At 44.4% G+C, this 16,346-nt stretch overlaps 2 protein-coding genes and 1 long non-coding RNA gene across 3 annotated transcripts; 2 read left to right on the forward strand and 1 right to left on the reverse strand.

Moving 5' to 3' along the window:
• Positions 1-2,987: 2,987 nt before the first annotated feature.
• LOC137302276 (zona pellucida sperm-binding protein 3-like) lies at positions 2,988-5,857 on the forward strand. The gene is made up of 9 exons (XM_067971922.1): positions 2,988-3,382; positions 4,277-4,392; positions 4,480-4,583; positions 4,675-4,852; positions 4,938-5,064; positions 5,146-5,225; positions 5,308-5,427; positions 5,499-5,633; positions 5,720-5,857. Exons 1-7 carry the CDS (start codon positions 3,197-3,199, stop codon positions 5,360-5,362), a joined length of 846 nt encoding a protein of 281 aa, XP_067828023.1. The 5' UTR covers positions 2,988-3,196; the 3' UTR covers positions 5,363-5,427; positions 5,499-5,633; positions 5,720-5,857.
• A 5,572-nt stretch (positions 5,858-11,429) lies between these two features.
• On the forward strand, positions 11,430-15,216 carry LOC137302126 (probable G-protein coupled receptor 139). Its single transcript, XM_067971798.1, has 2 exons — positions 11,430-11,499; positions 14,309-15,216. Exons 1-2 carry the CDS (start codon positions 11,430-11,432, stop codon positions 15,214-15,216), a joined length of 978 nt encoding a protein of 325 aa, XP_067827899.1.
• LOC137302367 (uncharacterized) lies at positions 13,934-16,193 on the reverse strand. The gene is made up of 2 exons (XR_010958443.1): positions 16,103-16,193; positions 13,934-14,586 (listed from the first exon to the last, which is right to left on the reverse strand). It is a non-coding gene; the product is annotated as an uncharacterized lncRNA (long non-coding RNA).
• Between the last annotated feature and the right edge of the window lie 153 nt (positions 16,194-16,346).

Genomic DNA, 16,346 nt, shown 5'->3' on the forward strand with positions numbered 1-16,346 from the left:
CTTTTTTTCCCATTTATTTTTAATCTGTGTCCTCTGGTTATTAACCCTCCCATCACTGGAAACAGTTTCTCCTTATTTCGTCTGTCAAAACCTTTCATAATTGTGAACACCGACATTAAATCGCGCCTTAACCTTCTGGGTGTTGTCTCAGTGCCCTTGTTGTTGATTCCTCCTTCCATTCCCATGTGGTCTGGTGGTTAGGATTCCTGGTTTTCCTGCAGGTGACGTGGGTTCAACTCCCGGTGTAGGAATAACAGCCTTTTAATCCCAGCCTCCCAATTTGCCTGCAGTCCGAGCTATGGCTGCTGCTTCCTCCCTCGCTTCTGTGTCAGTCCCACAATCACACTGAGAAATGAGGCAGACCACAGCTCTTAAAGGGACAGTGCACCAAAAACACAGTCCCACAAGCTGAAGGGAAGCAAGCAACAATCTCCCGACAGGTCACTCAGCAGCTCATGGCCAAGTATTTGTCTACAATCCTTTTAATATTTACTGTAAAGCCCGAGTCTCAGTGAAACACACACAGAACATTCTGGAAACACTGGGAGCTGGAACCCACACCCTTCGAAACGCCAGCCTGACTCCCTGGTGTTACTCTCACACCCGGCGAGTCATGAACCAGATTGTGCCACTCCCAGACTAACTGATGACCACAGCCTCAGCCCTGGATCCCAGTCTGCACCATAACCGCAGCCTGTTTTGCTAACAAGTCTATTATGTGATACTTTATCCTCCCGTAATCTCTCCCTGCATAGAAACTCCCCGACCCATAGAAAGTGGGGTGGGATTCCTGAGTTCATTCTGTGATGTGCATTGGCGGAGTGGGACTGCATGGATTGATCTTCCATAGAGCCGGTAATCACTCGATGGGCCGAATGGCCTCCTTCCGTGCTGTAACCTTGCTATGATTCTATGATTCCATATGGGTGGAGAGGGTTACAAGGAAGTGATCGGAGATGGCCTTATCCATGATTGAGACGGTGGGAGTAGAGAGGCCACGTGAGATGGCAAGGTCGAGGGGGTGGCCATGAATATGGGTCGGGGAGTTTCTATGCAGGGAGAGATTAAGGGAGGATAAAGTATCACATAATAGACTTGTCAGCAAAATTGAAGCCCATGGGATTAAAGGGACAATGGCAGCGTGGATACAAAATTGGCTAAGGAGCAGTAAACAGAGAGTAGTGGTGAACGGTTGTTTTTCAGACTGGAGGCAAGTATACAGTGGTGTCCCCCAGGGCTCGGTATTAGGACCACTGCTCTTTTTGATATATATTAATGACCGGGACTTGGGTGTACAGGGTATAATTTCAAAGTTTGCAGATGACAGGAAACTCAGAAATGTAATAAACAATGTTGAGGATAGTAACAGACTTCAGGAGGACATGGACAGACTGGTGAAATGGGTAGAAACATGGCAGATGAAATTTAATACAGAGAATTGTGAAGCGATACATTTTGGTAGGAAGAATGAGGAGATGTAATGTAAACTAAATGGAACAATTTTAAATGGAGTGGACGAATAGAGAGACCTGGGGGTGTAGTTACACAAATCTTTGAAGGTGGCAGGACAAATTGAGAAGGCTGTTAAAAAAATCAAGTGGGGCCCTTGGCTTTATTAATTGAGGCACAGAATAGAAAGGAAGGAATTGATACAAAATCTTAATAAAACACTGGTTAGGCCTCAGCTGGAGTATTGTGTTCAATTCTGGGCACCAAACATTAGGAAGGATGTCAAGGCCTTAGAGAGGATGCAGAGGAGATTTACTAGAATGGTGCCAGGAATGAAGGACTTCAGTTCTGTGGAGAGACTGGAGAAACTGGGGCTGTTCTCCTTAGAACAGAGAACATAAAGTGGAGATTTGATAGAGGTGTTCAAAATTGTGAAGGGTTTTCAAAGAGTAAAGAAGGAGAAAATTTCCAGTTGCAGAAGGGCAGTTACAGGTCAGATGGGGAGCAAAGCTCCCTCCACACTGTGACATCAAACACTCCCAGGAAAGGTACAGCACGGGATATATGCAGATGTCGCTCCCTCTACACTGTCAAATCAAACACTCACACGGCAGGTACAACACGCGTTAGATACACAGTAATGCTTCCTCTACACTGTGCAGTTTCGATCTCGCCTCAGACTTCAGATAAAAGGTTGGTTTCCTGGACACTCTGCTGGTGTCTCTCTGCATCTCTGTACCCAGTTACACCGCTCCCTACCTCCCTCTGCTGGTGTCTCTCTGTACACAGTTACACCGCTCTCTACCTCCCTCTGTTGGTGTCTCTCTGTATCGCTGTACTAAGTTAAACCGCTCTCTACCTCCCTCTGCTGGTGTCTCTCTTTATCTCCGTAGTCATGATGTGGAGATGCCGGTGATGGACTGGGGTTGACAATTGTAAACAATTTTACAACACCAAGTTATAGTCCAGCAATTTTATTTTAAATTCACAAGCTTTCGGAGATTTTCTCCTTCCTCAGGCAAATGTTTCTGAGGAAGGAGAAAATCTCCGAAAGCTTGTGAATTTAAAATAAAATTGCTGGACTATAACTTGGTGTTGTAAAATTGTTTACAATTTATCTCCGTACTCAGTTACACCGCTCTCTACCTCCCTCTGCTGGTGTCTCTCTGTATCTCTGTACAGAGTTACACCGCTCTCTACCTCCCTCTGCTGGTGTCTCTCTTTATCTCTGTACTCAGTTACACCGCTCTCTACCTCCCTCTGCTGGTGTCTCTCTGTATCGCTGTACTCAGTTGCACCGCTCTCTCCCTCCGTCTTTTTTCTTTTCTTTTTTTCTTATTTTTCGAAAGAAACTTATGAAATAGGACAATGGAAGTGATTGAATGAAAGCAGGATCAGAAAGATATTGAGTTTTTTTCTGAAAGACATCCAATCGTATCACAACAGCGACTCATTGAATTGGAGTCAGGTGACTGCAGTGTATAAAGGGTGTTGGTTGGTGGGTAAAGGAAAAGTTGAGTTGTTTGGTATCATGGGGGATTTTGTAGTGAGAGGTTTGTTCTCGGTGCTGGTGTTAGTTGGAGTGGTTTGTTGCTCTGATATTTGGGAACAGTTTAGAGGCCAGAGATTTCCATGGAGAAGAGTAAAACCCACCCCTGTGCCCCAGAGAGTCCCTCTCCCGGTGCCTCCCTTTGGTTCCCATTTCAGTGTGTCTGAGGGGAGAAGTCTGTCTCCACTGCAGACTGTGATGGTGCAGTGTGGAGAGCAGAACCTGCTGGTGAGGGTAGACATGGATTTATTTGGAACCAGGCACCTGATTAAAGCTACTGACCTGACCCTGGGGACAGCAGGTTGTCGGCCAACTGGGATCCACTCGCAGAACCACACTGTCCTCTTTGACTATGGGCTCCATGAATGTGGCAGCAGATTGCAGGTAATGTGATTCCTCAATTCTTGCTCCAATTTCACTGTGTAGTTTACTGCCCACTCTGAATTCATTAACGTGGGCTGAAACTCCAGCCACTGAGGAGATCCCTGAATGAAATCTGTGTATAAATTCTTGCCCACTGTTAAATATCACCCTGTGTGAAACAACTACTTTATATTGACCTGTTAATCTTAGCTTTATATTTAAAAAGAACTTCAACTTGTCACTGAGGGACTGCATCTTTCTTAAATGGGTCATTACCACTCTCTAACTCTGAGATTCAATTCTATTGACCTTGAACCTTTACCGACATTCCTCCAAACCAGTCTGTTCTTTTGTGCCTCAATTGATTTATCTTTTCCTTGCCTTCTCGTGGATATTCAGGCCTGTTGCCTCAACTTGTGGTCAATGAATGTTCAATGTGGAAGTTCCTGTTGAGACTTCTCTTGAAAAATGAAACAAGTGGAATAATAATTGGGATACAATGTATTAAAGGGGAACTCCACTTTTGGTTATTACTCCTGCCAATCCCCTTGATTCCACGGACACAGATGAGATTTAAGTGATGTTGTTTTGTGCTCCATATCAGGGTTAACTTGAAGCCCCTTAAGGTGAAAGCTCTATTCTATGTGGGAAAGAATGCTAATCAAATCTGGCAGTGCCAATCATTTCAGGGTTTCTGACTGCAGGCCTGAAGTCCCCTGTTGCAGAAGGTGGACTGAGCAGAGTAACAGAGGCTGCTCGAGCCAACTTCAACCAATGGTGGAGCTGCTTCAATCATGTGTCATTGAGGAACAGCTGAAACCCCTCAAACTGCTGCTTAACAGGGCAGGAAAATGACCAGAAATAGCTTTTGTCCAATGAGACCAGCTCTTCATTCCTTACCCTGATGTCTTTCAGATGGCTGGAGATTTCCTGGTCTACACCACCCACCTGAACCACACCCCAAATGCTCATGGATCTGTCATTGTGAGAACGAATGGAGCTATCATTCCCATTGAGTGCCATTATTTTAGGTAAGAAACTTTACTCTGTGGCAAATAAGGTCTACAGCAGGTGCAGTTCTCTGAAGTTGTCCTGAAATTACTCTCCTGTCCTTCAAGGAAGGGCAATGTGAGCAGTGACCCTATCAAGCCCACCTGGATCCCATTCAGCTCGACCAAGTCTGGAGAAGGGCTTCTGTCATTCTCACTGCGTCTTATGAACGGTATGTGATGGGTGGATGGGGAGTGCTTTTCTGTCGTCTCCCACTGGGAGTTTCACCCACTGTCTCCAACCCTTGTCCTCTTGTACTTCAGATGACTGGCTTACAGAGCGCACCTCGACTGTCTACTACCTGGGTGACCTCATTCACATTGAGGCCTCTGTTTCAATGACCAACCACATGCCCTTGAAGCTCTACATTGACAGCTGTGCAGCTACATTGAGCCCAGACAAGGATTCCACCCCAAGATACAACATCATTGACTACCATGGGTAAGGAGCTCTCTGCTTTCTCCAGCTGGTTATGTCTCAATGGGTTCACTAAATTCACTTTGTCCCTTTTTTAATCTATCTTCAGTTGCCTCCTGGACAGCAAAGCTGAGGACTCCTTTTCAACCTTTGTGTTGCCAAGAGGTGAACGTGAGCTGGACAAACTCCAGTTTGACCTGGATGCGTTCCGCTTCTTTGGAGATGACCGTTCCTTGGTAAGAGGAAGCCAAACATTGGGGTTCCCCATGTTGGGAGGAGGTCACTAAATAACAACTTGTATTGAATGTGTCCCTCAGATTTTCATCACCTGTCACCTGAAAGTTGCTGCAGTGGATCGGAGAGATTCCATGAACAAAGCTTGTACTTTCCAGAATATGTAAGATCCCTCTCTTGCTCAGGGATGTGTTGTATTAAAGGGTGATGGACAACCTGGTTGATAAACTGATTCTCTGGTTTAGCTGGACCCCATTGGAAGAATCCAACAATGACGTGTGCCTGTTGTCATCTGGGTAACTGCAGTGCCACGAGGGAATTCCGACTTGATTCCAGAGGAAGGAGGGATCTTATATCTGGACCTGGTAGGACATTGATCCTCTATATGTTGGAGGTCACCCTTTACCCTCTCTAACTGGAATGTTTGATATTGCAGAGAGTGATGCTGAATTGAAGTGGGAGGGTGAGGCCTTACTTGGACCCCTAGTCATTCTGGATCCTGATGTGACAGACCTGGCAATTGAGCCCCTTAATGAGGTTGAGCAAAGGATGCAGCAGAGGTCTCCGGGTGGTGAGTTGGCTGACTGCTGGTTTCCATTTTCCCCTCAGTATTTCCTTCACTCACTCTGACCTTTGGTTTCTTGTTCTATTTTTTAGGTGTGGAGTCTGAGGTGATCCTAATTCTGGCCCTGACTGTGACCGCTGTCTCTCTGATCTCTGCTTCTTTGATCGCCTTGTTCCTGCACAGGAAACACAAGCAAACCCAGTTCAACTAGTTATCAAATGACCAATAAAGCAGTGACTACTTGTATCTTCTAATGGCTGGTTGCTCATTTTTCATTATCTGGCTCCAATCAGCATGCAACGAGTGCTCAATACTGTTAGTAACACTCCACACTCCTCCACAGTTCCTCCTGTTCGTGAAATTGGTTTTAATGGGTCCATGTAAGTCGTGGCAGACTGGCTGGTAATAATGTATCCACGCCCAGTCCAGGGATGGCTGCAGCAATGGGTGAAGGCTTGCCAGGCCCTCATTGTGCAGGTCAATGAGCTCTGAAGGAACAGTGGGACTGGCCTGAGGGACTGGTGCCGGCTGGTTGACGGCCCAATCTCTCCCTTGGTGCTCCGCATCCATTGATCACTCGAATCCCCACACGGGCTCAAAACTCCAGTTAAACTCTCCCTTTTGGAGCTAATTGTCCAAACACCAATCGGATTGAGAGTCGGTGGACTTGGAACTCTCTTCCAAGATTGAAGATCCCTGCCCCTGATGTAAAGATTCTTGTTTAGTGGGGGTGGGGCTCCAGGTAGATTTCAAATGCTCAGTGTAAAGGTTAATGTACACAGGGGGCAATGATGTGCCTATTGGGTACAGGCACAGTGAGAGGGCGAGGGATGGGGAGCCCAGAGGTTGTGACTTAACTCTGTTGGATTTGAATTTCACCTGTCTTGTGAGCAGACAGAAGTTTCTCATCTTCAGCTTCCCCTCACGACAGGCCCTGAAGATTTTATTGCAATTTGAAAATAGGATGAACTATTTACATTATTATCATTCACTGTATTTGAAGAGTGATCATAGGAACAGGAGAAGGTCATTTAGCCCCTCGATCCTGGTCCACCATTCAAAGAAATCATGGTTGATCCATGACATAACTCCATATACCTGCCTTCGTCATATCCCTTACCTTTTGGGTCACAATTTTAATCTGAGATAATAGATTTAACAATTGAGCTAGCATCAACTGCCATTTGTGGAAGAGTGTTCCTAACTTCTCCCACTCTTTGCGTGTCGAAGTGTCTCTTCACTTCACTCCTGAAAGTCCTAATTCTAACTTTAAGGTTATGTCCCCTGGTCGCTAAACTGGCTGTGGTTTTCATAACTTTACACTGAATTGGGTACAATCCATGTCTGGGCCACCCTTGCCTTATGAAATACTGAAATTTGTTCATAAAATGTTCTTCCGATTAATGAGAATGTTTAACTTTACAAAGCTGGGTTTCTTTTTGGTAAATCAGACATTCAGGGGGTCTATTAAACAGGATGTTAGCAGTAAACACCCTCGCTTCAGACAACATTCTTTGGCAGGTGGAAACCACGCCTCCATTTAAATCAAATCATAGTAATATTTTACTTAAGCTATAACCACTGAAGTTTAGTGTTTAAACATAGCAGGAGATCCAGGCTTGTTCTGTTAAAGTAGAATAACAAGTTAGTGGGAACTTTTAACAATAGCAATTCATTTCTGCTCACTGTACACACTGAAGGTGAATTTTCTTCCAGTGGAAACTGCAGTCAGACGGCCCCTCCTCACTTTCACTCTGAGCTTCCTCACACTATTGACAAATAGTGTTCGGAAACTTTAAACCCAATAGATGACAATACATTCAAGTGTAGTGTAGGTCCATCCTACCCTCTTCTGACTGTTTGATTTACATGTAAATATTTCAGGGAGATTTTACAAACTGGATATACTGGGCAAGAGAACTACTTTGGGCTATTTTACAATGTTGCAAAAAATACGATGTAGAAATGCTTCATGAATTCATTCTCAATGAAGCTTAGGATCTTACAGGACAGAAACAGGTGACTTTCCTCTTGCTCCTCGTCCACTTTAATGTTCCTCTGTTCCAAGGTCCCTGTACACGACCCAAAGCTGGGGTGAAATGTGAGCTGTGAGGAGGATACAAAGAGGTTCCAATATGATTTATATAAGTTGGGTGAGTGGGCAAAAACATGGCAGATGCAGTATAACGTGGTTAAATGTGAAGTTATTCACTTTGGTTGTAAAATCAGATTATTATCTGAATGGTGATAGATTGGGAAAAGGGGAGGTGCAACGAAACCTGGGTGTCTTTGCACACCAGTCGCTGAAAGCGAGCATTCAGGTGCAGCAAGCAGTTCGGAAGGCGAATGGTATGTTGGCCTTCATTGCAAGAGGATTTGAGTATAGGAGCAGGGATGTTTTACTGCAGTTATACAGGGCCTTGGTGAGACCACATCTGGAGTATTGTGTGCAGTTTTAGTCTCCTTATCTGAGGAATGAAGTCCTTGCCAGGAGGAAGTGCAACAAAGGTTTCCTGGACTGATTCCTGGGATGGCAGGACTGACTTATGAGGAGAGATTGGGTTGACTCGACCTGTATTCACTCGAGTTTAGAATAATGAGAGGTGATCTCAGTGAAACATATAAAATTCGAACAGGACTGGACAGACCAGATGCAGGGAGGATGTTCCCAATGGCTGAGGAGCCCAAAACCAGGGGTCACAGTCTCAGGACAAATCCAATCCAGCCAATTACTGCCCCATTAGTCTACTCTCAATCATCAGCAAAGTGATGGAAGGTGTCGTCGACAGTGCTATCAAGCGGTACTTACTCACCAATAACCTGCTCATCAATGCTCAGTTTGGGTTCCGCCAGGACCACTCGGCTCCAGACCTCATTGCAGCCTTGGTCCAAACATGGACAAAAGAGCTGAATTCCTGAGGTGAGGTGAGAATAACTGCACTTGACATTAAGGCAGCATTTGACCGAGTGTGGCACCAAGGATCCCGAGTAAAATTGAAGTCAATGGGAATCGGGGAAAACTCTCCAGTGGCTGGAGTCATACCGAGAACAAAGGAAGATGGTAGTGGTTGTTGTAGACAAATCATTTCAGCCCCAGGACATTGCTGCAGGAGTTCCTCAGGGCAGTGTCCTCGGCCCAACCATTTTCAGCTGCTTCATCAATTACCTTCCCTCTATCATAAGGTCAGAAATGGGGATGTTCGCTGATGATTGCACAGTGTTCAGTTCCATTCGCAACCCCTCAAATAATGAAGCAGTCCGAGCCCGCACGCAGCAAGACCTGGACAACATCCAGTCTAGGGCTGATAAGTGGCAAGTAACACTCGTGCCAGACAAGTGCCAGGCAATGACCATCACCAATAAGAGAGAGTCTAACCACCTCCCCTTGCCATTCAACGTCATTACCATCACCGAAGCCCCACCATCAACATCCTGGGGGTCACCATTGACCAGAAACTTAACTGGACCAGCCATACAAATACTGTGGCTACAAGAGCAGGTCAGAGGCTGGGTATTCTGCGGCGAGTGACTCACGTTCTGACTCCCAAAACCTTTCCACCATCTACAAGGCACAAATCAGGAGTGTGATGGAATACCCTCCACTTGCCTGGATGAGTGCAGCTCCAAAAACACTCAAGAAGCTCGACACCATCCAGGACAAAGCAGCCCGCTTGATTGGCACCCCATCCACCACCCTGAACATTCACTCCCTTCACCAGCGGTGCACAGTGGCTGCAGTGTGCACCATCCACAGGATGCACTGCAGCAACTCGCCAAGGCTTCTTCGACAGCACCTCCCAAACCCGCGACCTCTACCACCTAGAAGGACAAGGGCAGCAGGCACATGGGAACAACACCACCTGCACGTTCCCTTCCAAGTCACACACCATCCCGACTTGGAAATATATCGACGTTCCTTCATTGTCGCTGGGTCAAAATCCTGGAACTCCCTTCCTAACAGCACTGTGGGAGAACCTTCACCACACGGACTGCAGCGGTTCAAGAAGGCGGCTCACCACCACCTTCTCAAGGGCAATTAGGGATGGGCAATAAATGCCGGCCTCGCCAGCGACGCCCACATCCGATGACCGAACAAAAAAAAACTGACCTTGACCATTTCCATTGTAAGGCAAGACAGCTATGGACAATGACTCAGGAAAAGCAGCAGGGATGGTGATCAGAACACAATGCGGGCAGGCAGCTCGATGTATGAGGAGCAATCAGTGGTCACTTGGCCTCTGTGACAAACCATTTTGCAGAGGGTTTTGTGACAAGATGAGTTAAGCTGACCACTTAAATTCTGTTTTCAAAAAAGTTTCTTTCGGAGGATTTTGTGACCGGATGGGTCAAGCTGGCAACATTATATTTTGTGGTCAAATAACCTCATAAATCTAGAAGAGTTTTATGAATAAGAACGCCGTATATGTTGTGAGGCTCCTACCACGGAGCTTTAAAAACCCAACATCTTTTGAGCTCAGGGGAGAGGACGGTGCAGAGCAATTAGCGAAGTTCACCCAGCTGTCAGAAGACTACAACCTCTGTCCAGAGATCGACCAAGCTGTAAAAAGACTTCGAAACTGTCAGAAGACTTGAGAGGATTACACCGCCAACTTAATTACAAACTCTGCCCAGAGACCAAACGGTGTGATATTGTTTTAATATCTGTATGATAAGTGACTTCACTCTATTATTACTGTCTTATAATATTGGATACTTTCACATGTTTGATTTGACTATTAAAAAAGAAGACATTGATTACCATTTGGCGTCACATCCGAATCTGTTCGAATGACTGAGCACTAATTTATAAAATTATGTCTCCTCGTTCTTCATTCCGCCATCAGAGGAAATTGATTCTCAATCTAATCTATCAAATAATTTTAACATTTTAAACACCTCAATTAGATCACCCCTCAAACTTCTATACCCAACGCAATACAAGCCACGTTTATGCAACCTGCCCTCATAACTTAACCCTCTCAGCCCGGGTATCATTATGGTGAATCTGCATTGCACCACCTCCAAGGCCAACACATCCTTCCGAGGATGTGGTGCCCAAAACTGAATGCAGTACTCCAGATGGGGTCTGACCAAAGCTCCATACAGCCTGTGAAAGTAGCTGGGAGGGGAATAGAAATGGTGGTGAGGATACGCGTTGGTGGCGGGGCTGAACACGATGGCTTCAGTCTTCGCAATGTTAAACTGAAGGAAATTGGGGCTCATCCAAGATTGGATGTCGGACAAGTATCCTGACCACACACAGGTAGTGGAGGTAGAGTTAATGCACATGGCTCGGGCTGAATTGGGCACGTTGCACACTGAATGTAACCGTGCTGAACTGGACCTGTCCACATCATACGCAGAGATGTGGGTTAAAGTGGGTGTACGACCAGGATCGAGAAATTGGCTGCGTTTTCCGGTTGCAGAAGGAGAGTGTCTCTGATCAGTTATACCTTGTGCTGAGATCTGTTAATTCAGCATTAAGAGGTGTTTAAACCCGGGGTCTTCCTCGTGTACAAGGCTCACCCTCACCAATGGTAACTACCTGTCAAGCTTTTAATTATCTTTTCTGAAGAAATGTAATCGGGATCATACTGTGGTTTCTCGGTATTTCACTTTAGAGCTGTGTCAGATCCAATTTCATCAAAACAAAAACACGAGCCTGGCAACGGCTGCACTAATCTGTTTGTATCAATTACTGTAATTAATATAAAAGACCAACGCACCGAATTGTCTCCCTGGAGGCTGACATCAGGTATAACTGTGTCAACCCTTGAATGTAGAGCAGAGCTTCTGATAGAAATGCACGGTTCACCTAAAGGACTGTTATTTGCCATTTATTATCCCATCCTTGCAGCTATCAGTGTTCCAGGTAAAGTATTGTAGTTAGTTATTAGTTATGGAAATCGTTGTTTAACTGTATCACTGCTCTAGTTCACTGGTATCGTTTCTCCCTTTTAATTGTATCGTTTCTCCCCTTTAATGATATAATTTCTCCACTTTACCGGTATAATTTCTTCTCTTTAACAGTATAATTTCTCTCCTTTAACTGTATAATTTCTCCCCTTTACCAATATTTCTCCCCTATAATAGTGCAATCTCTCCCCTTTAAATGTATAAATTCGCCGCTTTTACTATCACTTCTCCCCTGTGACTGTGTAATTTCTCCCCTTCAACAGTATAAATATCTGCCTTTTATGTGTCACCTTTAATTATATCATTTCTGCTCTTTACCGGTGTAATTTATCCCTTTAATGGTATCATTTCTCCCCTTCAATGGTATAATTTCTCTCCTTAAACGGTATCATTTCTCTGCTTTAACTGTATCGTTTCTCCCCTTTAACTGTGCGCTTCTCGGCTTTACCAGTACCACTACCTGATGTGTTATTGGCCCTGTTACTGGAGGAGTGCAGAGATCTCGGAGGATTGTAGGGCTGGAGGAGGCTACAGAGATTGGGAGGAGCGAGGCTGAGTATTTGAGTACAAGGATAAGAATTTTAAAATTGAGGTGTTGTCGGAAAGGGAGCCAATGTAGATCATCGAACTCAAGGGTGATGGGTGAACAGGACTTGTTGCGAGTTATGATACCAGCTGCAAAATTTTGGATGCGCTAAAGTTTACGGAGGGTGCAAGGCAGGAGGCCAGCCAGGAGAGCATTGGAATAGTCGAGTTTAGAGGTCACAACAGCATGGATGAAGGTTTCAGCAGCAGATGAGCTGAGGCAGGGGCAGAGACCAGTAGTTACGGAGGTGGAAGGTGGTGACCTTGGTGGTGGAGAGGATATGGGTCCGAAACTGCACTCAGAGTCAAATAGGACGCCAAGATTGTGAACAGTCTGGTTCGGCCTCAGAAAATGGCCAGGAACAGGGATGGAGTCGATGGCGAGGGAATGGAGTTTGTGGCTGAAAGGAAGACAATGTTTTCATCTGTTATCACGGTGTACATGTAGGTCTATTGTGTTATTGTAAGTGAATTGTCACACTGTTCTCACCGTGTAGATGTAGTTCTATTGTGTTATGAACATTATTACTGTGGGTGAATTATCCCACTGTTATTCCGGTGTATATGTAGTTATGTTGTGTTTATTGGTGCTGCACTGTGAAAGGTGTACTCTGTTATATCAGAGAATATATTGTATTGCTGCCGTTGTGTTGTGAGTGGTATTATCACGTTATTATAAGATATGTAGGAAATTATTTTGTTCCTTGCTGCAGACTGACTGGTGGTGGGGTTCGCTTCTACAGACGCTCTCAACCCTCGGGTACCGTGACCATTCCTTTTTACTCAGGGCATTTCCACTCTAATTGTGAAGTTGCCCCTGAAGATATATCGGAGCCTCTACAGATGAATAAGAAGTGGAACCGCTGGCGATCCGCTAAACAGCAACATCAGGGTGAAAATTCTTTGCGTTTGATGCCAGCATTCCAGGCACCAATACGGGATGGTTCACTGATAGTTACGGTTTCATTAATTAAAGCAAATTAAATCAAAAATATGTAATACTGATTGGATGTATTAATAATTCAACCAATTACAGACGTAACTGTATAATCGTGAAGCTACTGGTTGAATTTAATCTCTGGATTTATTCATTACTGACTGGGTTTATTAAATGATTCATTTACTTGTCTTCGTTTTGATAATTATTTACAGCACGGAATAATTTCAACAAGTTCTTTATCGATTGAGATTATTCAGTGATTAAATAATTCCCGACTGAATTTAATAACTGACTTGATTGAAGGGACATTATTGGGCAGCCAATTATTGACAAAAATATAAACAATGTAACAAGTGTCCGTTTTATGAATGAATCTGGATTTGCTCCAAACTTAGACCGCGCTGTGTTTGTGCTTCCAACAGTGAATAATTCGACAGCTTGGATTGTAGGTAATTGGTAGAAGGGCTAGACTGGAGCTGAGGAGAAATTATTTTCACCCAGAGGGTGGTGGGAGTCTGGAACTCAGTGCCTGAAAGGGTGGGAGAGGCAGAAACCCTCGACTCATTTAAAAAGTCCTTGGATGTGTACTTGAAGTGCTGTAACCTACAGGGCTACAGACCGAGTGCTGGAAAGGGGGATAAAGCTGGATAGCTCTTTTTCAGTCGTCACGGACATGATGGGCCGAATGGCCTCCTTCCGTGCCGTAACTTTCTATGATTCTATGAATTCATCGGATGAGAGCGATTTGGGCTCCGACAGGACATGGTCGGTTTTAAATGCAAGTTTTTTGTACTTTATTGGTTGTTTCCAGTTTCATTGTCAATTCTTTTATTATTTATTCTCTTAAAAAATCTTCTGTAATACGTTTATTTTCCTGTCACCTAATCTTCGCATTTATTATGAACCATTTTACTGATTCTTTAAGATTTGTTTCTTTTCTTGTCTATTTGACGTTCCCGCATTGGTTTTAATGGGTTTCTTGTTCCCATTATGTTTTATTATATTCATTTACATTCTGAAGTCTTTGGCCTGTCTGATTTCAATGCGGATGATTATTTTAGCACAGATACAGGTGTCCAGAGGGTAAGGATCGGTTTTCAACTCAGGATCAAGTGTCAAAGCTATAAGTTTCACACAGAATCCTGTCAATTGGATTATTTTGCTGGGAGTCGGATCATTAACGCTCCTGTTCTCTCTCACACACGTACACATGCTCTGTCTCTCTCCTTCTCTCTTACAGCTAACTTGGCGGTGATTGTGATCCTGTCCCGAGGAAGGTGCGGTCTCTCCAGATGTATCACTTCCTACCTGGTGTCCATGGCGGTGACGGATCTCCTGGTCATTATCACGGCTGTGATATTAAACCGCATTGTTGGTATTTATTTCCCATTCAGTTTCCTGTCCATCACTCCGGTCTGTTCTCTCAGTTTTGTGTTAATTTATGCAATCAGAGACAGTTCTGTCTGGGTAACGGTCGTGTTCACCTTTGATCGATTTGTAGCCATTTGCTGCCAGAAGCTGAAAACAAAATATTGCACCGAGAAAACGGCGGCTGTGGTTATCGGAACGGTCTGTGTCCTGAGCTGTTTAAAAAATACATTCTGGTATTTTATATATGAACCTTTGTATACAATTAACAACATACCCTGGTTCTGCAACATCAAGTTAATATTTTACACCTCACCCGCATGGGCTGCATTTGACTGGATTCACCGCATTTTAACCCCTTGTCTCCCATTCATTGTGATTTTATTGCTCAATGCTCAGACCGTCAGACACATTTTAGCGGCCATTAGAATCCGCAGAAGACTCCAGGTCCGCAGCAACGTTGAGAATCAGAGTGACCCAGAGATGGAGAACCGGAGGAAATCCATCGTTTTGCTCTTCTGTATCTCGGGCAGTCTCATCCTGTTATGGTTGTTGTTTCTTATAACTTTCCTCTATGTGCGAATTGCGAACGTTAGTTATTTCTCAGGTTCCAATTTCGATGATTCAAATTTTATTCTGGAGGAAAGCGGATTTATGCTTCAGCTTTTGAGTTCCTGCCTAAACCCGTTTATTTATGCAGGGACCCAGAGTAAATTCAGAGACGAGTTAAAGAATATGGTGAAATATCCACTGACTCTAATTGTTAAATTATTTAAATAATGAAAATAGTAAAATCCAGCCTCAATTGCTCCTTATATTCCATCCTATACACCTCTCGTTCCTCTCACACACTGCCTGCCCTCTCAGATACACAGTCACTCACTCTGAGATCCTTTCCCACTGTAAATTTACGAAAGTATAAGGAAAACTACATCATTGCACAATTCAGTGTTGTTTCCTGTTCTGTTAGTTTCCAGTTCTCTTGTCGGTGCTGACTCAGGCCTGGTGCATTCCCACCAGCCCCGAGGGCCCTCGAGTATCTCCACATTCATGTGGGAGACAGAGTCCGAGCTCTGTTCTGTTGTTGGATATCAAGTTTAACTGTTTAATGAAGGGACCTCAATATCCCCCCTGGGAATGGTTTGGATTTTGAGGATAGTATACTCTCTGAAATGGCAACACACACTGTGCCCACCCATTGTTCTCCACTCACTAGGCACCGCCCCACAGCCACACTCGTGTGTCCATAAACATAAGAATTGCTGGATGGAAAAAGACCAAGGTCCATCCAGCTCGCATTCCACTATCCGGTTAGTCACATGATACAACGACAATGGGGTTGTTGACTAATCATAGCGATCAATCTCTATCAATGAATCCACAACAGACCCAGACACAAGGCCAGGAATCCCCCAGTCATCGAGAGCATTGGGAACCATAGGCCCAAAGGCACCTGTTCCTCCCAAACATGTGACACTTACCACATGTCATGTCTCAAATTACTCATATACTGAAATGAGAAATGTTATTTTCTGTAAGATTCTATCTAATTTGCATTTGAATGATTCAATATGAACTGCTTTCACCACCTCCCTGGGGAACCTGTTCTATAGGGTGACCACTTGCTCACTGAAATATTCTTTATGGAGCTTAGTTTTGAATTTACCTGGCTTCAAGTGCAGGCCGTCTCCTCTGGTTCTACTCTTCTGGACATGGTGAAATATTTTGTCACAGTCTACATTATCCAGTCGATTTAGAAACCTAAAAACAGCAATAGTATCACCTCTAAACATTCCCGTTTCCAGTGAGAACATGCCCAATTTACATAATCACTCAACATAATTCAATCCCTCCACCCGCTCAATCATTCTGATTGCTCTCTTCTCTATCCTTTCAATAGCTGCATTATG

The sequence above is a fragment of the Heptranchias perlo genome, chromosome 35, assembly GCF_035084215.1.
Source record: "Heptranchias perlo isolate sHepPer1 chromosome 35, sHepPer1.hap1, whole genome shotgun sequence".
Taxonomy (NCBI): Eukaryota; Metazoa; Chordata; class Chondrichthyes; order Hexanchiformes; family Hexanchidae; genus Heptranchias; species Heptranchias perlo.